General features: G+C 38.5%; 1 protein-coding gene across 1 annotated transcript in view; it reads left to right on the top strand.

Moving 5' to 3' along the window:
• The window catches only part of dnah2 (dynein, axonemal, heavy chain 2), a gene marked incomplete at both ends in the record, with an annotated part of 59,328 nt that overhangs the window by 19,298 nt on the left and 14,011 nt on the right, over positions 1-26,019 (top strand). Inside the window, 49 exons of the mRNA XM_079257814.1 lie at positions 76-214; positions 1,464-1,703; positions 2,074-2,153; positions 2,332-2,457; positions 2,701-2,811; positions 2,943-3,137; positions 4,348-4,454; positions 4,784-4,973; positions 5,328-5,508; positions 5,649-5,776; positions 7,354-7,506; positions 7,797-7,922; positions 8,293-8,511; positions 8,999-9,116; positions 10,055-10,191; positions 10,617-10,754; positions 10,872-11,030; positions 11,126-11,278; positions 11,550-11,641; positions 11,751-11,946; positions 12,815-13,039; positions 13,209-13,313; positions 14,017-14,205; positions 14,323-14,408; positions 14,545-14,675; positions 14,796-14,945; positions 16,072-16,239; positions 16,390-16,550; positions 16,741-16,880; positions 17,743-17,875; positions 17,987-18,126; positions 18,410-18,620; positions 18,769-18,885; positions 18,992-19,133; positions 19,566-19,735; positions 20,077-20,193; positions 20,285-20,449; positions 21,029-21,151; positions 21,345-21,493; positions 21,579-21,645; positions 21,835-21,985; positions 22,120-22,268; positions 22,429-22,562; positions 22,912-23,056; positions 23,350-23,549; positions 24,798-24,924; positions 25,128-25,314; positions 25,466-25,614; positions 25,765-25,948. Of these exons, the coding sequence (XP_079113940.1) occupies positions 76-214; positions 1,464-1,703; positions 2,074-2,153; positions 2,332-2,457; positions 2,701-2,811; positions 2,943-3,137; positions 4,348-4,454; positions 4,784-4,973; positions 5,328-5,508; positions 5,649-5,776; positions 7,354-7,506; positions 7,797-7,922; positions 8,293-8,511; positions 8,999-9,116; positions 10,055-10,191; positions 10,617-10,754; positions 10,872-11,030; positions 11,126-11,278; positions 11,550-11,641; positions 11,751-11,946; positions 12,815-13,039; positions 13,209-13,313; positions 14,017-14,205; positions 14,323-14,408; positions 14,545-14,675; positions 14,796-14,945; positions 16,072-16,239; positions 16,390-16,550; positions 16,741-16,880; positions 17,743-17,875; positions 17,987-18,126; positions 18,410-18,620; positions 18,769-18,885; positions 18,992-19,133; positions 19,566-19,735; positions 20,077-20,193; positions 20,285-20,449; positions 21,029-21,151; positions 21,345-21,493; positions 21,579-21,645; positions 21,835-21,985; positions 22,120-22,268; positions 22,429-22,562; positions 22,912-23,056; positions 23,350-23,549; positions 24,798-24,924; positions 25,128-25,314; positions 25,466-25,614; positions 25,765-25,948 (7,303 nt within the window). The remainder of the gene's footprint in view (positions 1-75; positions 215-1,463; positions 1,704-2,073; positions 2,154-2,331; positions 2,458-2,700; positions 2,812-2,942; positions 3,138-4,347; positions 4,455-4,783; positions 4,974-5,327; positions 5,509-5,648; positions 5,777-7,353; positions 7,507-7,796; positions 7,923-8,292; positions 8,512-8,998; positions 9,117-10,054; positions 10,192-10,616; positions 10,755-10,871; positions 11,031-11,125; positions 11,279-11,549; positions 11,642-11,750; positions 11,947-12,814; positions 13,040-13,208; positions 13,314-14,016; positions 14,206-14,322; positions 14,409-14,544; positions 14,676-14,795; positions 14,946-16,071; positions 16,240-16,389; positions 16,551-16,740; positions 16,881-17,742; positions 17,876-17,986; positions 18,127-18,409; positions 18,621-18,768; positions 18,886-18,991; positions 19,134-19,565; positions 19,736-20,076; positions 20,194-20,284; positions 20,450-21,028; positions 21,152-21,344; positions 21,494-21,578; positions 21,646-21,834; positions 21,986-22,119; positions 22,269-22,428; positions 22,563-22,911; positions 23,057-23,349; positions 23,550-24,797; positions 24,925-25,127; positions 25,315-25,465; positions 25,615-25,764; positions 25,949-26,019) is intronic.

The following is a 26,019-nucleotide window of genomic DNA, read 5'->3' as shown; positions in this document are numbered from 1 at the left end:
GTACTTTTTATTTTCTATTTAGTTACCCTTTTTTTCTGGTGCCATAAACACTTTTACCATTTCCCATCACTGCAGAACATTTTCCAAGGAAAGGACATCAGAGATCAACTGCCTCAAGAGTGTAAAGAGTTTGAAGATATTTGTGTAAGTTGGAAAACCATCATGGAGCATCTGCACAAGAATAACAACGCCTTGCAGGGAACACATCACCCAGGTATGAAGTTTTTTATGTTTTTCTAAATAACCCAACCATTCAACAAGCTTTGTCTTGATTTTAAAATAAATATCATTTCAAAAACTTTGCTATATTTTAATATTGTTGTGTTTAATATTTCAATCTTCTCATATGTAGAACGTGATCAGTCCATGAAATACTAGTTAAACTATTTAAAGTAAACTACTATTTAAACTATATGCGTTGAATCTCTGTTGGGTTTGGCGCTACATACATTTACAGTAGTATTACAGCTTAACCATCTTGTAAGGTCCAGTTGTGTTTTAAAAACTACTTTTCTATGTGGTTCATGAAATGGATTTCATTGCTGGAAGGTGAATTAACAAAGAACCTGTCATTTTCCTTCACCTTAACAATATTACATTTTCATTGTCTATATTATTAACAGTTTGTTTATGTTGTTAACTAAATGTTTAGAATATGACCCAAACACTAAATATTGACTGGGCTTTACTCTGCAGATGAGAGGACCAGTGGGATAAAAAGAATCTGCTGGGCTACACACCTTCAAATGTTTTTAAATATATCTATGATTGGAGACTGTTGTGGTGTCGTTTACCAATAACTACGTAGGTATTATAATAATACCTACAAAAGCACTTGAAGAGTGTAGGCCTCCACCAAACAGCCTGTTTCCACCCAAATTGATTTATACCCGATGTTGGAGTATCCAGCTTTGGTCCTCGAGAGCCATAATCCTGCAGGTTTTCAATGTGTCCTTGCTCCAACACACCTGACTCAAATTTAATGGATGCAACAGCCTAGGAAGTTCAACACAGTGACTCATTGGTTTAAACCAGGTTTGCTTTATATCTGATGCTAAACATGAAACGGAATTTATCACAATATTATTATATTCTATATGAAAGGAAAGTATTTTATTTTCTATACCATTTGAATGTGAAAGTATAATGATGTTTCATTGTGTATTAATAACGTTGTATTAAAATAACATTACACAATTTCTCTATCTCGCAGTGATAGAAAAATTGCGAAAACTCCTGTGACAACAGCTCCCTTTAACTCACTCCCAAAATTTTATGAAATCAAACTTACACTAAGGCTTATTCTCAGAAAAAAAATTTTAAAAAAAACAAAACAGACAAACATCTGCCCAGTGGTTTGTGCATAAAACAGACAGACAGATAAACGCAGGCAAAAAACATAACTGCCTCGGCAGAGGTAATTATCTGAAGTCTGTGTTCAACAGCCCTTTTCTGTGTTTCAGGCTTGCTAGAGACACTGACACAGATGAGCTGCAAGCTGGAGGAAATCCTGAAGGCCTTGGACATGTATTTGGAGACCAAGAGGCAGATTTTCCCCAGATTCTATTTCCTGTCCAATGATGATGTACTGGAGATCCTGGGACAGTCACAGAACCCAGACGCCATGCAGCCTCACCTAAAAAAGTGTTTTGACAACATCAAAAGTCTGCAAATTGAAAAGGCAGGAAACTTAAATAAACACAGTAACATCAGAAAACCATTCACAGGAACAACTGCATGAACACACCAGTGCTGTATTATCAAATCGTGACATTTGCTGAAAATTATATTGGTAAATTATTAAACATGACTGACATCCATTTATTTAACTCAAAATCTTATGTATTGGGAATTTGTTGGACACTAAATACAGGGAGGCCATTATTTAGAGAGTATTTTATTGCTGGAAATTATTTATTTCTCTGATATGTAAGGGACGTACAGTACCCGTGTACATTTTTCTTGTTTCAATGAAACAGTAGGAAACATAACTTTTTCTCATCATCAGATTGTTATTGGACAAGTGAAAAACGCTGCTGTTTTATGTGTGTGTTTTATAGAGGGCCAACAAACATAAAGCTCTTGGGATGTCCTCAGCAGACGGGGAGTTTATTACTTTTAAAGAGCCAATTAATCTGGACAAAGCAGTGGAGGTATAGTCTTTCTGATCATTGTTGTTCGTGGAATCAAATACTTTGTTAATTTTGTAAATATGTCTGGATGGAATCATAATAATATTAATGATCATGTTAATAGAGATGGGAAATTGTCAGTTAAAATCATGAGGATGTAAGCGTGATTTTTATTTCTTTTTTCTTTTTCAATCTGTAGGTTTGGCTGTGTGATATTGAGAGGGCTATGCGTGATACCCTAAAGGTCTGTCTAAGCGACTGCCTTGCAGCTCTGAGGAAGTTAATAGGACCAAGAGACAAATGGGTCAAGCAGTGGCCAGGACAGGTGTATTTGTCTTTAGCTTCCTCTCCTCTCTGAAATGTGATTTACTTTCACTGATCCTGTGACATCATTTTGACTTCCAGTCTTGGTTTTATAATATAGTGTCTCATCTGCATCAGTTCTTTTCTTCTGTTCTCCAACATACAATTATTTCCTCCTCAGATAAGATGGATTCCCTGATTCAGGTTTAAATTATCCTCTTTAGTTTAAATAACTTTTTTTTAATGTGTGCTCTTCCTGTTTAAGATGATAATCACGGCCAGTCAGATCAAGTGGACTTCTGACATCACTAAGGCTCTTATCATTGGCAAGGAGAGAGCTGACAAGTCCTCCCTCAAGTCGATGAAGAAGAAACAGGTTTTGAAGACTTGCTATCATGATTTGTTGACACTTTCATTTATTAATCAAAATGTTTAGCAACTGAAGTCAAATCTGTTTGTTGGGTTTCCATTAAACTCCTGCACATTTCCTCAAACTGTCTTTCTCAGATCTCGCTGCTTCATTGCTATTCAGAGATGATTCGTGAAAACCTCCCCAAAGTCCTTCGTCTGAAGATCGTAGCACTTGTCACAATAGAGGTGCATGCCCGTGATGTCATCGATAAACTGGCCAAGGCTGGATGCAATGATGTCAATGCCTTTGAGTGGCTCTGCCAGCTGCGACTGTACTGGGAGAAGGACAAGGTCAGTTGAGAGTCTTGCTTGAATGTGATCTCTGGCTTTAACCACACAAACCGTTTCATCATATTCTAGCATGTCTTCTCTACACACCTAATTCTGGCTGCTACTTGGAGCAAAACTGCATGTGATTTGGACTCCTCCTTGATCTTCTTTACTCTTTCCCACAATTACTGTATGTGACCCAGCCAGCTAATGTCCTTGGTGTGTTTTGTGCAATTGTTCTTTTTTCTTTTATAAGTCGTCTATTTTCAAGGTAAATTGGTGTATTCCAGGTTTGTTGAGGTTGGATTAGTGTAAAGTATGAATGAACGGACAGTGTCGTTTCTGCAACAGAGCATTGAGTTTTTTCATTTTGGAGAATCTGAGAGAAATTCTGAACACTTTTGGCAAACACGGTTGTGAATTTTTACACTGCTTAACTTTTGTATTGGGTAGTTGTTCTAATTGGCACTGTGCAGACATCATTCATGTTTCTGCAAGCAGTGCACAGCCAGTTGTTGCAGAAAATACACAAATGCTGTCATAGACGTTGGTTAAGAGATATATTGTACCCATGTAAATTCCTTTCTAAGGTCAAAATGCAACTCCCCGTTCACTTCTTTAAACTGAGCCTTTGTTCTTACTTCTCTTCTGCGGTTAAGACACTGACAACTCAATTACTTAATTAACATTACTTTAAAACAGTAATAGTACATACAAAACTAAATAAATGAGCCACAGTAGTTTCTCCAGCAACTTTTTTTTTTTTATCCTATTAATGTTTGCACACTGCAAACAGATTTTTGTCTGAGTCTTCCACTGACTTTTATCTTTCTCCTTCAAATCTAAATGATAATGTCAAAACCATAATTCCCAATGCCATGAACATCATTTTTAAATAATTATTTTCAATTCAGAGATGTGAAGTATAACAGGAAGTGGAAATTTAAGTATCGCCAACGTCAGAATGTTGGATATATGATTAAGGATAATTAATTATAGGAAAACGAAATTATTTAATTAATAGAAATGGTTGTTTATACCCACAACAATACTATGAAAGTGAATAGAACAGCAGCTGATGGCAACACAACATCCAATCAGCATGTCACTCCTCTGTTCCAGACAATCATCTTCTGTGGTGATAATGCAAGACATTATATGTGCACTGCTGAAATAAAATAACACAAATCAAAGCAAACACCCATCTAACTGGTCTGTTTGTCCTCCCCAGATGGAAGATCTTGATTGCATCATCCGACAAACCAACACACATTTCAAGTACGGCTACGAGTATCTTGGTAACTCTGGACGGCTTGTCATCACTCCGCTTACTGACAGGTCAAAATCAATCTGTACATCAAAATAACTGCAACACATCAGGCTGTCATTCAAAATATTTTCAGCATTTCTTCAGTATATTTGATAATTTTAAATGCAAAGTGAAAATGCTGTTTTTATTCTTGTAGCACATACATTCTGAATGCTTTGGAAACACTTGCAGCCTTAATGATATCTAACATAATATCCCTGTGATTGCCTTTTCTTTTAAAGTTCCTGCAATGATGTATTTGATTTGTTTCATCTTATTTGAATTCCAAAAATATTCCAGCCATGTTAGCATGTGTTTTGGGGATTGTATTTAAGTATTAGTGTTGAACTCTTTCCAGATGTTACATGACCCTGACCACAGCACTCCATCTGCACAGAGGAGGCTCTCCTAAAGGACCGGCTGGTACTGGGAAGACAGAAACCGTTAAGGACTTGGGCAAAGCTCTGGGCATGTATGTCATCGTCGTCAACTGCTCTGAGGGACTGGACTACAAATCAATGGGACGCATGTACTCAGGTCTGGCACAGGTAGGAAGGACTAGTAGTGATGGAAACGATGATGTCTGGAGTGTAATTTTCAGAACAAGTACTGTTTACGTTTGCATGTTTGCATATTTCCCATACAAACAGAAAGTGAGAGAGATGCAATTACTTTAGCCCAGTTATTATCAACACTATCACCCTAAATGACAAACAGATATTATACCTTCAGTACTTTATTATGTTTTTAATTATATTCTGACACAAAAATGTCTGTTTTTAGGAGCAATAGAGGATACCTAAACTATTTACTGCATTATATGCTGTCATTTAAAATGCCTAGTTTGAATTACAACTCGTATCTGTCTGAGTGACAAGCTCCCTTTTTACTTTCCTAAACAGACAGGAGCATGGGGGTGCTTCGATGAGTTTAATCGTATCAACATCGAGGTGTTGTCAGTGGTCGCGCAGCAGATCCTCTCTATCCTGTCGGCCCTCTCAGCTGCAGAGTCGCAGCTGCAGTTTGAAGGGCAGAATATACGTCTGGTTCCAACATGTGGCATTTTTATCACCATGAATCCTGGTACGTTGACATCGTTGTGCAGATGTCCTGGTTTAATTTTATATCACCATGTGTTTGAGATAAATGTGTAAAACAGTAACAGAAGGTAACAGTTGCAAAAATATTTTAATCGCATTACTTTGTTTTATTCATTGCTTTAGGGTATGCTGGTCGCACTGAGCTTCCTGACAACCTCAAGTCCATGTTCAGACCTATTTCCATGGTGGTACCAGATTCCACTCTCATTGCTGAGATCCTGCTTTTTGGAGAAGGGTTCAATAACTGCAAGGTACTGCCCCAGGAACTACTTTTCATGCTATAATTCAATCATAATGAGACAAGATTAGAGACACACAAATATTGTATTGTTGTTATTTATTGTAAAACATAGGATTTGGACAGGGTTTTATGTAAACCTGCTAAACCAAGACTCATGGTTGTTGTGGTTTCAGTTTCAGCCTCAATTTGCTTTATATAAACTATTCTATCTAAGATTAAACTCTTGTATATTAACAAAAAATGCAGCATCATTGAATGAAGATAATGACTTCAAACACAGTCATGTGGGAATGGTTTTCTGTTTTGTCTTAATAGATGTGCTAAAATTTATCTCCAGAACGATTATCTTTTTTCTTTTCCTTCAGTTTACTTTCATATTAAAAAGTTCAGGAAATGAGCTCCAAAGCTGGAGCTGAATTACTGCGGACTTACCAGGGTGATTTGGACATTTATTTGTGTGTGTGAGATTATTTTGATAGGGGTGAAAGAAGTACTGCGCATTAGAAGGCAGGATGACTAATGAGGGGAGGTGATAATGATCTGTATAATTCCTGAGCAGCGTGTGTTTAATATATCCTAACTCTACATGAAAACAGCTTTAGTGACTCTGTAAATGCGTTTTCTCCAGTTATGTTCCAGTTTTTTTTTTATGCAACTGTTCCTACAAAATGTATTGATGAATTCTTTCTGCCTTTTGTCGAAGACAGATTTACGCAATTAAAGACACAAATAGCTTACACTTTATTGGGAAGTGACGTTACCATTGTGAAACATTGATATTAAACATTGATGCTCACAGAAAATACTTTTTGAAATTCTTGTTTGGTGAAGCTGAGGCCTGGTTTTAAATGATGTGAAGAGAACAAAAAATACATTAAAAAAAAATATTGGAAAGGCACTCAGAGACTCAGACTGCCTCCAAGCAGCTCATCTCCACCCATATTGTAATTTCCACCCTATTCTATAGTCCTACATTTATTTAATATCTATACATTGTTAGATTCCTAAATACTTTGATAATGGATCCACGGCGTCTTGTCTATATTGTGGTGTTTGTTGCACGTTTACATCAAAATTTGTCCTCTTGCAGTGACAAAAAATTCAGACGACTGACTTTTCTTTCTTGATAGTATCTAGAATTATGACAGGTTCCAGATCTATCTTAGATATCTTGTAAAACCTGTTGGGAACTTCTCCTTTATTCTTCAGCCAAGCACCCTGAGCATTTAATGTGGAGTTATATGCATTTATGCTGAAATGATCCTGTCTCGCAATGATGAAGAATTCTCCAAGATGGTTATCTGGATTACTCCCAAAATGTGATGCAATATAAGTTAGACCAACACCCATTCTCAGAAAAAACAATCATGTTTGTGTAAAGTTGGAAGCAGAAAGACAAACTGACAGATAGATGACAGCAAAAATACAACCTTTGTGGCGGATAAGACCAGTTGGATGCATGGTTAAAAATATATATATAATGTGGACTTATTGAGACTTAAGTGAAAAGTAAATGTTATTGTTTTATATCCAAACTTGACTTTGTTTTTATTTTCCTCATCTTTTTTTCTGTCTTTGTGCTTACAGGCCCTGGCTAAAAAGGTGTTTACACTGTACTCTTTAGCAGTGCAACAGCTGTCTAAACAGGATCACTATGATTTTGGTCTTCGTGCACTCACCTCTTTACTTCGCTATGCTGGAAAAAAGCGCAGATCTTCTCCCAACTTTCCTGATGAAGAGGTAGCTCTTAACTTCTCTTCCTCATCTTTAATCTTCTCTGGTTTTGTCCCACAAACAAAATGCCTTTTAGATTTGACCAGTAACAGGCTTGTAAGACCTCTTATAAAACCATTGCTAACTCTCCAACACGTATCTCCTGTTTTCTAGTCGTATAGAAACAATTGTCAGATTCCTCTGTTGAAATAAAATAGTTTTGTGTTCCTTTTTTTTTTTTTTTTTCCCTTTTCAAATTGACAAAATAAATTAAAATCAAAGAAGCAAGCTAAAATAAAGGTTCTATTTCTTCTTAGATCCTGTTGATGGCTATGAAGGACATGAACATTGCCAAACTGACTTCAGCTGACCTCCCATTGTTCAATGGGATCATTCAGGACTTGTTCCCTGCTGTGGAAACACCCAATATAGACTACGGCAAAGTAAGTTATTTAAGTTCAGTAGGATGTTACTTTCTGTAGAGCTGTGTTCTGTGATGTTTTTTTGGAAATTAACCGAGGTCATTGTCTGTGCAAGTAAACGATAATAATTCAGAGAGACAGTGGTGAAAATTGCTTACAAAGCTGCTGCATGAAAACAGTAAAATAAACTCAAACTTTCTTTATCTGTTGGTCTGTCATAATTATCACACATCAAAATGCTGCCAGGTTTATAATACTACATTGCTATAAAATGGACAAAAAAGATGATTTATAGTCAACAAAAAGGTTTATTAGTATCACAAACCAGCTTAACCATAGAACATCATTTCCAGCTCTCATGACATCATTTATTTCATTTTTATCATTTCAGTTAAAAGATGCCATCGAGGTGGAGCTTCACCAGAGCGGCTTGCAGGTGACTCCCTTCACCATGACCAAAGTCATCCAGCTTTATGAGACAAAAAACTCTCGACACTCCTCCATGCTGGTTGGCAAAACAGGCAGCGCTAAGAGTGTTACATGGAGGACTCTGCAGAATGTCCTCACTGCCCTAAACCACAAAAAAGAGCCAGGTTTTCAGCTGGTTCAGGTGGGTGTGCAGTGAAAGAAAACAGTGTTGTATATTAGATTATAATACTGCTTTAATTTAAAACCATCTATTAGGGACCCACTTTGGAGTGTGTAATCATGATGTGTAATGTGTAATGTAGGGTGTAATCATTCATTTCAATAAGTGTGTAGGATCTGATTCCTTAAGTCTCTCCATAATAGGTTTTAAATTTCAAGGACACATGATTTTGCTACTTAGCTTTTGAACAGTAAGTATATTTACTTGCTGTAAGTGCTTTTCATTACATTAAAAAACTATGAAAAAGTAGGTAATAAGAACAGCATGTCATACCAACATATACAGATCTGTTTAGTTGGTATGCATACAAGAGTTAATAACAGAGGGTCAAACTATAATTGTTTAAATGTTTAACTGATTTATACATCTGTTTTATAGAGATGTTATAACCTTATAATCCACAAAAAACAACTGTCCCTTTTGTGCCATGACATATGTTACACAACAGGTGTTTCCACTGAACCCAAAGTCAATGAATTTGGGAGAGCTGTATGGAGAAAATGACCTCTCTACTAATGAGTGGACCGATGGAGCGCTGTCCTCCCTCATGAGATCAGCCTGTGCAGGTACTGCTGGCTAAAAGAAAAACACACTCCTAAAAAATAAGATAGATGGACAAACATTCAGGCGATAATCCCAACTCTTCAGACTTGAACTGGATCAACATGAACATTAAGAGCTGTGTTGTAAAAATAAACTAAAAAAGTGGGAAATCAACCGTGTTCTGTCCAGTTTATTGACAATGCACAGTTGTTGCGAGCGAGAGGTCTCGAGAGCTCTGCCCCCGCTCAGGGTGTTACAGCAATCTTTAGGCATACACAAATAACCTTTGCCTGGCAGCACTAGTCAAAACAACTGCCAGCTTGAAGATAACAACAGTCAAAGCTGAAACAGGACTTGAACAGAACATTCAGTTTTACTCATGAACCTACTAAAGCAAGCTTTCTGAACTACTCTAAAGTATGCAGAATATATATTTTGTACTACATAAAAGAAGCTTAATAAAGGAGTAACACAATAAAACTATGCTATGTGTACAATTTCCACCACATGATATACAAAGAGGTACGGGATATCATTCATCACAATGACAACAAAACCACAGTCATCTATTTGCCACTAAGGTAATCCTCCTTTTACAGAGCTGGCAAACCTGAGTTAGTTGGCTGTTTCTCTTTGTCTTGGCATGCATTTTAAAACTATCTGGTAAATGCTTGTTGCAAACAACACCCTCGTTCCAATATGCTTTTTACATTGAAATGCTGTTTATTTTGTTGTTGTAATTCTAGCTATTAGTGTTCAGTACATAACTTAGTCTTAAATAAAATGTATCTCGGTGGAAATTCAGTAGTTCTATTTGTTTAATTTGTTTTTATTATTATTTACAATTATCATTGTAAATATGATTTACAAATCAATTAGCATCATATTGTCTTAACATGAATCATAACATAAATGCAACATTAGAAAGTCACAATGTTGGCTCTTTGTTTTTCTGTTAAAGATGAGAAACCAGATGAGAAGTGGATTGTGTTTGATGGGCCTGTAGACACTTTGTGGATCGAGAGTATGAACTCTGTCATGGATGACAACAAGGTGCTCACGCTTATAAATGGAGAGAGAATCTCCATGCCTGAGCAGGTGAGAACGGTACAAGAAACCACAAAATGGCACATTTCCCACCCCTTATGTTTTGAAATGAAAATTACAGAAGATGATAATAAAATACAGCAGCTAATGGCTCATTTTAGGGGTTCTGCACTGGGTGAACATTTCTTTTGTTCTCTATAAATGTAACTTTTAAACAAATTGCAATGGTTTGGAAGCCATCTAGTCAATAAAACCAAGCAAAATCACAAAGATGGGATGGCATCAGTTGCATTAAACTAAGAGGGATGTAACTTGACTCATTTGTCTGACAGTCTGCTTCATGTCAGCAGTGTGATAAAATTAAAAGAGAATATGCCTCCCACGCTAATGAGCCGAATACCACATTTGTTCCCTTCCACCATTGTGACAATGAGCAGGAAAGTACATTATAAATTCCATACCTTCTTTTCTTGTAGGTGTCTCTTCTGTTTGAAGTGGAGAACCTGGCAATGGCCTCTCCAGCCACAGTGTCTCGCTGTGGAATGGTCTACAACGATTACACCGATCTCGGATGGAAACCTTTTGTTCAGTCTTGGCTGGACAAGCGACACAAAGTAAAATTCACTCACTCATAAGTTTCCTATGAAGAGCATTATTATGAGAACAACCTGATTTTTTTTTTTTCCCTTCTATCTTCACCTGACAATTTTTGTTTATTTATATCTTTGTAGGCTGAAGTGAACCATCTGAAACAGTTGTTTGACAAATATTTAGAGAGCACATTCAACTTTAAGAAGACCAACTGTAAAGAGCTGATCCCCATTACTGAACTGAATGGTGTTGCCTCTCTCTGTCGCCTGTATGACTCTTTGGCTTCACCCAGTAGTGGGGTATGGAAGTCGAGTGCATTCTCTAACTTCTGTTTCTACCATGTAAGCATTTCCAAAAAGAGAAGGTTTATTGCCTTTTTTTCCTTTTTCCTCAGGTGAATACCTCAGACACAGAAAATTTGGGTAGAGTGGTGGAACTGTGGTTCATCTTTAGCTTGATCTGGTCCATCTGCGCCTCTGTTGATGAGGATGGACGCAAGAGAATGGACAAATTCCTGCGAGAGATGGAAGGCACATTTCCTGCCAAGGTCCTCTTGTTTATTATGTAGTTTGTTTACATAGAAAGTTATGTAACTATGAATCATTAGCACCTACAAGCTAATTTAATGATGTTTAACTACCACTGCAGCAAGCATTCAGCTTTATTAAAATGATGGGTAGACTTGTGAGTTAGGATGGATGTAAACAAGCTTTGCTTTATAAGTGTATGAAAGGAGAAAGGCTGATTATGCCTCTACTTTCACATAAATGTATTGATCATTCTGACATTCATTTCATTTTCCATCTAAACTTTTTCAGGACACCATTTATGAGTACCACGTGGATCCAAAGAATAAAACATGGGCAAGTTTTGAAGATAAACTGCCTAAAGGCTGGAGTTACAATGCAGCGTAAGTAAACCCTTCAAGGCAGTTGTTCCAGGTCTATATATTTCTGAATATTTGTAGTTTATTCATTTCACTCACCCATTTCTCACAGTGCTTTTTTTCTCCCCTACAGTGCTCCGTTCTATAAGATCATGGTTCCTACGGTAGACACGGTCCGATATAATTTACTGGTTAGGGCTCTGGTGTTGAGTCATTATCCAGTGCTTATTACTGGGCCAGTGGGAACTGGGAAGACTTCTGTAGCCGAGGGTGTCCTGCAGGGCCTGGATAACAAGTGGACTGCCCTAACTATCAACATGTCCTCACAGGTTGGTATTTCCAGTGGTTTGTGTCTGACTGTGAACCCTAGGTCTGCTATAAAGTATGTCTGGTCATTTTTACCAACATATGCACAATAACACACACATTTCACCTACGTATTGCAATACTGAACCACCCTAGCTCACATCATGAGGCGCTTTAGATGGAGTCTCTTGGATGTGACTGATTGCAGTCATTAGGGTGTGATCATGCATGTTTTTGTGAGTGTGCGAGTGCATCTGCCTCCTTCCTACCACATAGTTGTAAATAGGCTCCATCTCAGCTTCTGCTCAATTTTAGTAAAAGTCATGCAGCACTCTAAGACCCCACTTATTGCCACATTATTGCTAGACAGCTCTGGTGAAGGGCTACAAGAGAGCCACAGATGATGGGAGTTATTCAACACTACCACACATCTTCAGAGCTGCCATCATTATTGATCATCCACCCCTGTCCTCCTTTGTCTCTGCTCACGGTTACCACCATGCTTGCTCAAAAAAAAACTACTTGGTACAGCAAGCCTTTTAACATGGTACCCCCTTTTTGTTCATTTTATGTTAGTTTCAGTGAGCTTGCTTGGTATGGGCATTGCATACACATGACAAAGCCAAACTTTAGCTTTTTTAAGCAAGCTCAAAAATTAATAATATGGGAATGCGGTATGCTTATTTTATTTTAATCATTATTACGTGAAAGTGGGACAAATTGTTTGCATTCAGATCGGCATTGATTTGAAAACCAATGTTTTTTAAAGATGTTTATCTACTGGTTCACCTCTTATTATTGTTACATATCATGGTCTCTGTGCTCTGTTTCCAAGGTATACAGTAAAACCTTCTGTTTTTTTTTTTTTTTTTTATCTCTACCGCTGTCCAGATCACCTCTGGTAACATTCAAGCCATTATAGAGAGCCGAACGGAAAAAAGAACCAAAGGGGTGTTTGTGCCAGCAGGTGGGAAGCAGCTGCTGTGCTTTCTGGATGACCTCAACATGCCAGCCCATGACCTGTTTGGCTCTCAGCCACCACTGGAGCTGCTGCGTTTCTGGATTGACTATGGCTTCTGGTATGACCGTCAGAAACAGACTCTAAAGTTTGTCAAGGTAAGAGATGAAATTCAGATGTTTTAAAATGAAGTTGCAATCTAATCAACACGTTTTTTAGTGTCTCATCTAAAATCACCTTTAAATTATTTAAGACAGCAAATGTATTTTTATTTCACTGACAACTTCAGCATTAAACTTCTATTCTTTTGTGACGGATCTGTGTCAGGACATGTTCCTGCTGGCATCCATGGGGCCTCCTGGTGGAGGAAGGACTCAGATCTCCTCACGCTTGCAGAGTCGATTTAACCTCATCAATATGACCTTTCCTAATGTAAGTCCTTCTGTTTATATTTTCCCTCCTTGCTTATAAAAACCCAGGATGAAAAACTCCCCTGATTTATAAAAAGTGTTGTTTTTTGTAAACAGCATTTCATGTTCTTTCTCTTTCATTCCCTCTTCCACCCACTCCTCTGCAGTTCATCAAAACTGTCTGCAGAGAAATCGTGTTTGACATCTTCTGTTCATCATTTGTCAACTGTTTTTGCATCTCTACAGAGAAGCGGCTCTGATTATGATTATAGCTGTACTGCTATGTGCTTTTTGCATTCATTGTTCATCCCTCTTCTGATATCAGTCTCTTTTCATTAGTTTTCTATTTTCTCAATGAGTCTATTGCGTTTTGGTTTTTAGCAGCTCATGTTCACCACGCCTTCCTCCACCGTTCTGTCTCCTCTGTAGTCACTGAGGATCAAAATAAATTTGCTTTGAAAAATGACTGCAGCTACATCACATTCAAGATGTAAACACTTGACATTTGATTAGCTTTTTTATTGGCATTGTTGAAGTGGACAACATGAAATGGAATAGTTACTCTTCAAATGAATATATAAAGATAAAAAGTCTATTTTATTTAAAATGATTTTTCTTCTTGGCCACTGCAAAAAATAAAAAATCATTGTATGCTGTTGACTTGGCTAAACATGAAGTTCACAAGACATTCCAAACTTGATTAAACCTGTTGTTTCTGCATGCAGGAGTCCCAGATCAAGTGCATCTACAGTACAATGATCAATCAAAAGCTGCAGGGGTTTAAGGAAGAGGTGAATCCCATTGGAAAGGCTCTAACTCAGGCCTCCTTAGAGCTGTATAATGCTGTCACCGCTTCTTTTCTTCCCACTCCTGCCAAGATACACTACCTTTTCAACCTCAGAGACATCTCCAGGGTATACAAAAGAACAGAGTGCATTTTATATTTTGCCAAAAAAAAATGGACTTGAATTAATCAAGTACATTTTTCTTTCAATTTGTGAGCATGTTTGATTTCTCTTCTTCTTGTCCAGGTGTTTCAGGGTTTGCTAAGAGCTCATCCAGACTTCCATGATACCCAAAACAGCATCATAAGGTTATGGATTCATGAGTGCTTTAGGTAGTGACTCTTTCCAGTTTTCTATTATAGTCAACAGAATTCACTAATACAATTTAATTCATTACATTTTTTTAAAGTTATTTCAGCTTTAACGTGTCTTGGCTTTGTTTCACATATGATAATTTGTCAATTTTAGGGTTTTTTCAGATCGACTTGTTAATCAGAGTGACATGAATGCCTTTGTTGCTTTGCTGGAAGAAAAACTAGCCTCAGTCTTCAACCTCACATTCCACAGCATCTGTCCAAACAAACAACCACCAATATTTGGTATCTGCATGACTATAGTCACATAGATACATACATATATCTACACAGCAATGTTAATATTGCACCAGTATGTTAAAAAACATTCACAAATGTGTGTCTTCCTCTGTTTGTGTGGGTCAGGTGATTTCATGAGTGAGGCTTCGGTCTATGAAGACCTGCTGGACATAAAAGCTCTGAAGAAGTTCATGGAAACACAGCTGGAGGATTACAACCTGACTCCTGGAATAGTTCCTATGAGCCTCGTGCTCTTCCAAGACGCCATCAAACATAGTATGTCTGGAAACAAATATCACACATCCATCTTCACTCCTTAACACTGATTTAATTGCAACATTTGTAAGTATGTATCTCATCTAAATCACCTTGTTTTTTATTGTAAAACTTTCTTATAAAACTGGCACATACAGCTCTATATTAGTATTTGTATTGTACTAGCATTATTATTAGCATTAATCAGTTTGTCTTTGATCAAAACCTTACTTGAAATTTCAAAATGTTACATGAAAAACACGTCAAGGCTGGAATTTAATTCTTGTTTTTCCTACATTTTTCTTAAAAAAAATACTCGTAGTAATCAGTGGTAAAAGCTTATTTTGCTCTCACAGCTCTCACACTGCTTAGAAAAATGCTAAGCGCTCTTTTATCACAGAGATTTTGGATCAGTCATTTACAGTACTTTGATATTTCACTTTCTCATTTATGTGTTTTTCAAACACATAAATGAGAAATTTCTCCTTTATAATATCTAACTTGTGTTACTGTAGTTTGTCACTTGTTTTTTGTCACTTTATGGTAAAATAAAATAAAACAAATAAGCCTTTGCTGATGAATAATTCTCAACTGAACTTCGCAGCAAAGGGTAATGTGAAATTGTTTTGCAAGTTGAAACCATGACATTCATTTCAGTCAATTTAGAGCAGTGCTGAGAAGAAGAAAAGGGGTCCACTTACAGTGTACTCTGATGTGGCTTTATTGTGTTCAGTTTCTTGTTATACGACTCAAATCTATTCTGAATGTACTTTTAAAAACACAGTATGGGGTGCTGCTAAAAGCCTCCCTGTAGCTTAAAGAGAAAAGGTCTCTCAGCACCAAGCTGAACTCTATACACTACTGTCAGTCACCAAATGAGTAGCTGTGTATTGCTGTACGTCTAAATCCTTTCAGCTGTAGGTGTGCATATTTTTTTAGATTGGACATGACTGAAGGGACTTCAGGCCTTATCAAAGTTCAATGAACTCCATCATAATAATAATAATGTTCAATATAAACAGATTTGTACGCAAAGAGTCTGAATATTAGTGTCAGTTGTGTTGTAAAGGTAGTTATGAGACCATTGTGAATAAAGCATTTCTGAAATTATAATCTAATGTCGAGTAATTTTGTGTGTTTACTGCAGTAACCCGTGTTGTACGCGTGATCAGTCAACTCAGAGGGAACATGCTTCTGATTGGTATTGGGGGTTCTGGTAGGCAGAGTCTGTCTAAGATAGCAGCTTTCATCTGTGAGTACCAGGTGTTTCAGGTGGAAGTCACAAAGCAGTATCGCAAACAGGAGTTCAGAGAAGGTGAGATCAACTACACGACCACTTTATCCTCATGTATTTGAGCAAATGAAATCGTGGCCTGCTGTGAAAATAACTTTTTTGTTTTGCAAAATAAACTAAAGCTCCATCCTTATTTGGCTTAATTCACAATTCGTCTTTCTTTCCTTACAGACATAAAGAAACTATACCGTTTGGCTGGCGTGGACAACAAGCCCACAGTGCTCCTGTTCAGTGACACCCAGATTGTAGATGAATCCTTCCTAGAAGACATCAATAACATCCTGAGCTCTGGAGAGGTGCCTAACCTCTACAAGCAGGATGAGTTTGTTGAGGTTTGTATTGCCTTCTAAAACTTTCTGGTCTCTTGTCCATCTGTCTTCCTAAGTCCAAGAGCCTGTCTCCATTTTCATGCTCTATTTCATTTAGAGCACTTTGAATGTCAAAGCACAGTTTGGTCAGTTAAAATCTTCTGTAAGTCTCTGATGATGCATGTGCTGTCACTGCCTGTCTCTCTGCGTGTAGGTGTGCAATGCCCTGTCAGAGTCTGCCAGGAAAGAAAATGTGCTGGAAACTCCTGACTCCCTGTTCAGCTACCTGATCGAGCGAGTTCGGAACAACCTGCACATAGTACTCTGTATGAGCCCGGTGGGAGAAGCCTTCAGGTAGATTTCATGGATGCCTTGAAATGAGTTAAGAGCTGCACCGTGTTTGACAAAAACTGAAAACATAGAAAAAGTTCAGTGTTTTGTCTATTGAAACATTATTTCCACAAAATAACTTAACTGAAAACAAGGAGTTTAGATCCATTTTATAGCTAATGGCATTTGAACACCAGAGGGACCTGTTGTGCATTGTGTCCAGAGAAAGAGGAATTAAAAAGTGGACTTTTATTTTCTCCATATAGACTGAAGCATCTGGCAAATGTATAGTCTTGTTGTGAAAGAAATACTGTGATTATATCTTTGCAAGTAAATCTTAATCACAGAATGTTTGTTTATTAACTTAATTTAAACACACCGGTGCTTGTAAATCTCGCCTGTTTTATCACTGTGTGATAGTGCTTCAGGGTTACAGTGGGTGCAGTAAATTGTGAGTCATCATGAGCAAATTAAGTCAGATACTTGCTGTAAGTGTAAACACGGTTATTCATAACAAAACACCTCTTCCCCCTCAAGCTTTAGGGGGCTCACACATGCTGCTGCTAATTGGGCTGGCAGGTCTGGTGCATTCACATTGCCAGAGCTAATCACCATTCTCCGAGTGGCCTGTTCCACCGTGTGGTGTATTAGCTTCACTGTCGCTTACTGAAGAACGTTTATTCAAAATGACCTGCTAAGAGCTTTTGTGTCACACTGGCTAAAACTCGCCAATATTTTTAACACGTCGGTTTTAAGGAAGCAAAAGGCAATATGTGTTGCAGAAAAAACCAGCTTTCAAACAGACTTTCCATCAGTCAAACATACTTTCAGTTCTTTGGGCAGCATGAAATAATATCTGGATTTTTAAATGATGGTTTTACTACAGAAACCGCATCCTCCAGTATCCAGCACTAGTCAACTGCACCACCATTGACTGGTTCTGTGAGTGGCCCAGAGATGCGCTGCTGGAGGTTGCTGAGCGGTACTTGGACGGACTGGAGCTGGGCTCTTTAGATGGGGTGAGGCAATGACATTCAGAGTTCAGTATTTTCAAGAGGGAGCAGGTTTAAATACCATCATTTCTTAAAGTTCAACCTCGTCAATCTCTTTCTTTTTGCTGCATGGCATAGATTCGCACAAAGGTTGCTGGTATCTTTGTGGCCACACACCAGTCAGTGGCACAGGTTTCCCAAAGGATGAAGTTGGAGCTGAGGAGATATAACTATGTAACACCCACCAACTATCTGGAGCTGGTGTCTGGATATAAGAAGTAGGCACCTTCTTATTCTCCTTCACTTATTCTTACTGTTTGTTTGGGGTTTTTTTTCCCCCTCACACATTTATATTCTTCATGTGTTTTTAGTATCAAAAAGATTATTACTGATGCACTATCTATGTCTAAGTATGTGCACTATACACATAACTATTTTTTCATTGCATGTAACAAAAAGGTGGGAAAATTAGAATAGGATCATAACTGATTTCTAACTGTCCTCTCCTTTCTGTTGGCCTGTCGGTTTCATCCAGTCTACTTTATGCATGTGTCCATCCAGGCTGTTGGCAGAGAAACGCAGTGAGCTGGGGGAGCAAGTGACGAAGCTGCGTAACGGTCTTTTAAAAATCAGCGACACACGGGAGAAAGTGGAAGCCATGTCTGTGGAACTTGCAGACTCAAAGACGCAGGTGGCCGAATTCCAGAAACAGTGTGACCAATTCCTGACTGTCATTTTACAGCAAAAGAGAGAGGCTGGCGAGCAGCAGAAGGTTAGAGCCATTCACCTGCACAAGCACACAAGGGACTGAATAAATGAAAGTGACATTAGGTTAAGACATTTGGTGTCTGGAAAAGTGTGTACTGGTTGTCTGACAGGGAAGAAGCTAGTGGGGTTTATTCATATGCGTCTGTATTTAGATGGTGACAGCTCATGGTGAGAAAATTGCAGTAGAAGAGTTAGAGTGTAAAGCCATGGCTGAAAATGCACAAAGAGATCTGGACAAAGCCCTGCCTGCCCTAGAAGAAGCCCTGAAGGTAGATCTTTGTCCTGGTGCCTGCTTTGATCCAGTAAACCTCAATCCTGTTTGGAACTTGTCTGTCACTTTTTAACATCCACACATTGTCCCCGTCTTCTTCTCAGGCTCTGGAGTCTCTAAATAAGAAGGATATGACAGAAATCAAGTCGTATGGCCGTCCTCCAGCACTGGTGGAGACGGTGATGCAGGCTGTCATGACCCTTCTGGACAAAGAGCCTTCATGGGCAGAGGCCAAGAGGCAGCTGGGTGAGAAGCAGCAGAAGTGCAGAATTTGTTGTAGAATGATGTGTTCTTAAGATTAATTAAGGAAAAAGTAAAAATGGTTAAATAGATAAACGGGGATTGGAAATGTGTAACAAAATACCATTTTGATTCTTGATTGCTTAATATTTTCATCATTGCTTCATATGTTTATACTTGTAGTGCACATACTTAACTGCACATTTACTGTGAACGTTAACCCTTTATGGGGCAAGTGGCTATTTGTGATCACTTCGTTTTCTCTCATATTCAGCATTAAACTTTTTTGTGTGTTAATGTAACAACAGAATGAAGGTCTTGGTACATACCAGGACAATTTTAGGTTCAAATTTCTAATTTCAAAGTATTTCATAGAGTGCCTTATAAAGCCATTACACCAAAATTAACCTTGATGTGATCTTGAACTTTTTCCGGTAGGTGAGTCCAACTTCATCAAGACGTTAATTAATTTTGACAAGGATAACATATCAGACCGCATTTTGAAAAAGATCGACCATTACTGCAGACAACAAGACTTCCAGCCAGAGATCATTGGAAAAGTCTCACTAGCAGCCAAGTCTCTCTGCATGTGGGTCAGAGCAATGGGGGTAAGAGGTTGGGGGGGGGGGGGTCTTCTGGCTCCAAACCTACAGTCACATGCACTTACATGCTTACAAATAGTACTCATCTCAGACCTGCATGAGTATGTATTTCATTATTGCTCATTACCGTAGTTTGTTATGTTGTTCATACAGAAGAAAGCAGAAAAAATAGCTAAATCCACAAAGAGCTACAAACATTTAGCATGTCGGTACATAACAGTAGCTCAATATATTTAATTTAACATCACAAACGAACCTAAAACAGTGAGATCTCAACTATTAACCAGTATGTACCTGGAAAAAAAGAAACAAATCTCTATCCATGCCTGTATATTCTCCCTCTCCAGGTGTATGGCCATATCTACAGGGAGGTAGAGCCAAAGAGGGCCCAGCTGAATGCTACGATGGCCCAGCTTGCAGAAAAACAAGCTGCAATGGCTGACGCCCAATCCAAACTGCGTGAGGTATGAGACTTGGTGCTTTTAGGAACTTCCATGTAGGTGTTTGTGCATTGTATTAAGCAATCTATCAAGTACTCCGTGTCTGTGTGAGCAGCTGGGGGAAAAATTGGATCAGCTGAAAAAGCAACATAGTGAGAAGCTGGCTATGAAGGAGAGTTTAAGAAAGAAAGCAGACGAGATGGAGGTGAAACTGGATCGAGCTGACAAACTGGTAACAGGACTTGCTGGAGAGAGGGTCCGCTGGGAGGAGAGAGTTGCTGTAAGCCTTACACATACATGCACACGTATGCACATATAAATCCCCGCTTAAAAATGTTTTGCCAGCTTTTATAAGTCTTGAAAGTTTGCAACCTTTCTTAAAGTTTTCTGCTCACTCGTAATGCATGCATGGCACTGTGGTATAAATGATGCAAGTTATGTTGCACTTTGAGACGTACTGTAAAAAGCCTTTACCTTCTTCTAAACATAACCTTTTACCATAGCATGATAATTAACCAATGTAGGTCTGGCATTTAGGTCTTGAATATCTTCAAAAATGTTGGCTATGTTTTATTGAGTTGTGAAAAGTTACATTTATTTATATATATTTTAATCCGATGAGTTGTGGGACCTCTTGAAGAAAAACAAAAAAGAATTATTACTAAAAGTAAATGTGTTTATTTGTCACTTCATTTCCTGTATACATGCACACAATGATATTGGATGACAGACAGTTAATAACATAAAAACTGGATCTTACAAGTCTCCATTTTCTGGTGGCGCCACTTTAAAGGAAATTAATCCTCCTCACCTTCTAACAGACATTAATATATGTCTAATCTGTGTTTTTATGACTCAGGGTCTTGAGGAAAATATGGGATATCTTGTGGGAGATTGTTTGCTAGCAGCATCTTTCCTGTCCTACATGGGACCCTTCCTATCGAATTACAGAGAGGAGTTGCTGGCCATCTGGAAGAAAGAGGTCTGACACACAAACACACCTTGGAAACAGATTTTCTAGATCATTAGTTCAGTGAAAATAAAAATATTTTTTTTTCATTTTGAAACATTAAATAGAAATAAAATTGTCTGATGTTCTAAATTGTGTTTAAATAAAACCAAGTTAACATTTTCTTTTCTATTGTAATCTGTTTGCCCCTTCATGGGATTCAAAGGTGGAGGATTCACAAATCCCTTGCTCACCAGGATTTAGTTTCTCAGTTTATATGTCCAAACCAACAGCAGTGAGAGACTGGAATATGCAGGGCCTGCCCTCTGACGCTTTCTCTACCGAGAATGGAGTCGTCATCACTCGTGGAAACAGGTAAATATTTTTGGACCACAGCTAAGTTAAAACGCTTTTGAGATTTGCTGTATTTTCCCATCTTTCTTCTCCCCCCTTTCTCAAGGTGGCCACTGATAGTGGACCCTCAAGGCCAAGCTCTAAAGTGGATTCAGAATATGGAAACAGAAAAGGTGAAAGCTCGACTGCAATGCTGAACATGAACTGACTTGGTCTCAGTGCTTTTTACAAAATAAACGTAATGACTGTGCTTTACATTGAGGATGTTTAGGATTTATTTAAAGTCTAAATTTTGAAGAAGATATTTTGTGTGATTTTGTATGACTGGTTTGTCTTCATCTCTTCCCTCACCACATGGTCAGGGTTTAAAAGTAATAGACTTTCAAATGCCAGACTACCTGCGGGTGCTGGAAAATGCCATCCAGTTTGGGAATCCTGTTCTGCTACAGAATGTCCAGGAGGAATTAGACCCTTCTCTCAACCCGGTTCTTTACAAGTCACTGACACGTATAGGTCTGATGCGCACCCACACATGCATGGCACATCAGCAAATTAGCGTAATGAGAGCTAAAATCTGAGAGCATTTTCCTTTATAATAATGAGGCCGTGCTTCAGTTCGTTGTCTTTGTATTTTATTTACCTTCCAGGTGGCAGGATGCTGCTGAAGCTGGGTGACAAAGAGATAGAATACAATCCAGAGTTTAGGTTCTACATCACCACCAAGATGTCGAACCCCCACTACACACCAGAGATTTCCTCAAAGACTACCATAGTTAACTTTGCTGTCAAGGAGCAGGTGGGTGTATATGTGTGTCACAGAATATGTGCTTTCTTTATTCATTTCTTTCCCTTATGACCGTGTTCTGCCTGAGGCTCTTTGGTGTGCACACACAATAATACATTCTGCCCTAAAATGTCAATTTGTCAGTTTTGGGATTTGTGTACACTGTTCACAGGGTCTAGAAGACCAGCTGCTGGGAATCGTGGTGCGTAAGGAGCGTCCAGAGCTGGAGCAACAGAAGGACTCCTTGGTGATCAGTATTGCTGCTGGCAAGAAAAGCTTGCAGGATCTGGAGGATGAGATTCTCAGGTTATACAGCCAGCTGTTTCAGACTCTGTGACCTTTTTCCAATTTCCCATCAAGCTTTTCTTTGTCCTCGGTGGACAACACTCTCCTCAACTCTTTAATGTTCATTGTAATAACAGCTGTAGTAGTTGCATTTCCCTCTTCCTGGCTGCGATGAAAGCATCATTCTCATTCAGTGTTTTTTGTTGAACAGAAGTCCTGTAAAAGACTGTGTGTGATTTACTTTTTATGTTTGAACCAAAACTTCTGTGTTGATTTGTTATGCTTACTCTTGTAGGCACTGTTTGGTGTGCTTTTTGAGGTCTAGATAGTCATTTTTTGTGTGTTTTATGTGTTTATCTGCTCCTACCAGACTCCTGAATGAGGCCACCGGCTCACTGCTGGATGATGTGCAGCTGTTAAACACCCTGCAGACGTCCAAAGTAACAGCCACCGAAGTTTCAGAGCATCTGGAGAGCAGTGAACAGACCGAGCTCAAGATTGACTCTGCAAGAGAGGTCAGAAGGGAGGGACAAAATGAAAAGGGCAGATGGGATTTTATTTCTGGCCGTGTAAATAACCTCCCAGTTACCTTTGCAGGAAATATTATTTTTAATCAACTTGTCATTTTGAAATCATTCTTAAGATGAATCTGCTTCTTGGAAAATATGCACAATACCAGCCCTAATTATTTCGCTTTACTTCTATTGCAGTGGCTTTCTTACAGTTAGGCATTAGATAGAAAGGCTTAATGTTGTGTTAAGAAAATAAAGGCAAAGAGTTTGAAGAGAGAGATTTTCTTTCTTAACAGGCTTACCGTCCATGTGCCCAGCGAGCCTCCATCCTCTTCTTTATTCTAAACGAAATGGGTAACATTGACCCCATGTACCAGTTCTCTCTGGATTCCTACATCAACCTGTTCAACCTCAGCATCGAAAACAGCAAGCGCAGTTACAAGTTGGAGGAACGGATCACCAACCTGAATGACTACCATACGTATGCTGTGTACAGGTTAGGAAAGATGCATCACAAGAGGAATGAAACCATTGTTTTGTAAGAACGCAAAAGATTTGAAACAAGGCACTTATAAACCAGTGTTATAAACCACTTATAAACCAGTGTTATAAACCACTTATAAACCAGTGTTGTGTTAAACCAGCAAAGTAAAGTACCGTATTTTCCAGACTATAAGTCGCTCCGGAGTATAAATCGCACTAGGCAAAAAATGCCTAATTAGGTAGAAAAAAAACATACATAAGTCACACTGTAGTATCTGTCACATGTTTTTGCAAGTAATTTATTTTACAAACTACTTGACTAAAAAACAGACATTACGTCATCTTGGAAGGCAATTTATAACATTATTAAAAGAATATAGAACTGAGAGCTGAATAGGTCTAAGATAGTCTAATACAATTATGGGTATTTAGCTACATGAAAAATAAACATGAACAGAAAAGGTGTCCAGTGTTTATTTAACATTACAGTTTTACGTAACTATAGCCTAAAGAGCAAAACAAGTGTACCTTTACTGTAATTATTAATAACATGCAATCTCACTCCACATCACTAAATCCGTTGTATTTTCCGTCCTCGCTGTCACTTCCTAATAACGCCGCCAACTCCGCGTGGAGACGTAACACAAGCCTCTCCCCTGCAGCATGTTGTTCAAGCACCCACTGGTGAACTCGTTCCTCTAGCTATTGCCGTCGAGCTTTGAGCCCACAATTAGCTTTTTTTTTTTGTTTTTTTTCAACACAGTAAGAGTAGCCTCCGCTTTACGCCGGTCCCTAACAAGTTTCTCACATGCAGAATATGATTTTATTTTGGGGGGCATTTATGTTCAGTCATTCTCAGTTGTCTTTCTAAGCTAATGTTTACTGTTTAAACTTTTAGTTGTTAAGGAGTAGGAGATATCTGTGCGTAAGTGTACAGTGCCCTCTTGTGGCTGTCTGTGAAATTATATCTTTTTTCATGTAGAAGTCGCTCCGGAGTATAGGTCACAGGAAGAGCTGACCTGTGAAAAAAAAGTTTGACTTACAGTCCGGAAAATACGGTACATATTTACCAGGGTGAGATTTGTCTGTATATAAAAGTTCTGAGGACTGATTTGGTCACATGTGTCTTTTATGCAGATATCACATATAAGTTATCTATTTAATCTTTTGATCCTTTCATTTGAAACTTGACCTTTACTCTGTAAAAACTTGCTGTTTCTAACTTGTTGTTTTTCTCCCTTTGATGTGTTGTTTACTGCAGGTACACATGTCGTGGTCTGTTTGAAGTCCATAAGCTGCTCTTCAGCTTCCAGATGTGTGTCAAGATCCTAGAGGTGGCTGGCCAGATTAACATGGAGGAGTACAGCTTCTTCCTTCGAGGAGGACTTGTAAGACACAGAGATTTTTGCTTCATTCAATGCAGGATAGTCCAAGAGAACATCATCGGTTATTTGAGCCTTTCTTCATCTGTGGATTCTTTATTATTTGTGGGACGAGTCTTATTCTGTATGATTGGTGTTTAGGTAGTTTTATTTTCTGTTGATACACCAATTGAATCAAATTCTCATCTATGGTGACTGATTGGTTTTAGGTACTTGATAAGGAGAATCAGATGAATAATCCATGTGCCAGCTGGTTGACAGACTCCAGCTGGGACAACATCACAGAGCTTGATAAGCTGTCCAACTTCCATGGCATTGCAGCCTCCTTCGAACACTATCATAAAGACTGGAACGTTTGGTTCACCAGCTCTGAGCCAGAAAATGCCCCATTACCAGGTGTGTATGTCTTGCAGAAGGAAGGTGCAAAACTCTTCCAATGAGGAGCGATCTATTCCATAAATTCAACTGGAAAATTCTGACTAGTTACAGATGAAGTTCTGAAGTAGGCTTGCTTCCTGCTCACTGTTCCTACATTCCTTTCTTTTAGGTGATTTGGACAGCAGTTGTAACCATTTTAAGAAGATGTTGATAGTGCGATCTCTGCGTCAGGATCGTGTCTCTCTCTGCATCACCTCCTTCATCGTTGGGCACCTCGGCCCTCGTTTTGTGGAGCCACCAGTTCTGGACATGAAATCAGTAAGTGTCAGCCATTATCCATTGAATTCCCCTTGTTTCATCAGTTCAGAGTATTGCCTTTTGTTATTTGAACTATTTTCATAAGTTTATTTATCTTCTAATTTCACCACTCCTTTTTTGTTTCCATCACTTGCTCTGACTACCACCCAGGTTGTGGAAGAATCCACCAGCTGCTCTCCTCTGATCTTTGTTCTGTCCCCTGGAGTGGATCCTACAGGACCCCTGCTGCAACTAGCCAAATCATCTGGCATGAGCAAGCACTTCCATGCACTCTCTTTGGGCCAGGGACAGGCACCCATTGCCAAGAAAATGATAGAGGAGGGAGTCAAGAATGGTAAAAAATTAAAAGCTTTGTTAGGTTTAATTGTCCATTTTGGAGGGTAATAGAATATTCCTCCTTTCGTG

This window comes from Telmatherina bonti, assembly GCF_933228915.1.
Source record: "Telmatherina bonti genome assembly, chromosome: 18".
NCBI lineage: Eukaryota > Metazoa > Chordata > Actinopteri > Atheriniformes > Telmatherinidae > Telmatherina > Telmatherina bonti.
The sequence above is the reverse complement of the archived record's forward strand: the minus strand, read 5'-3'. Positions and strand labels throughout refer to the sequence as shown.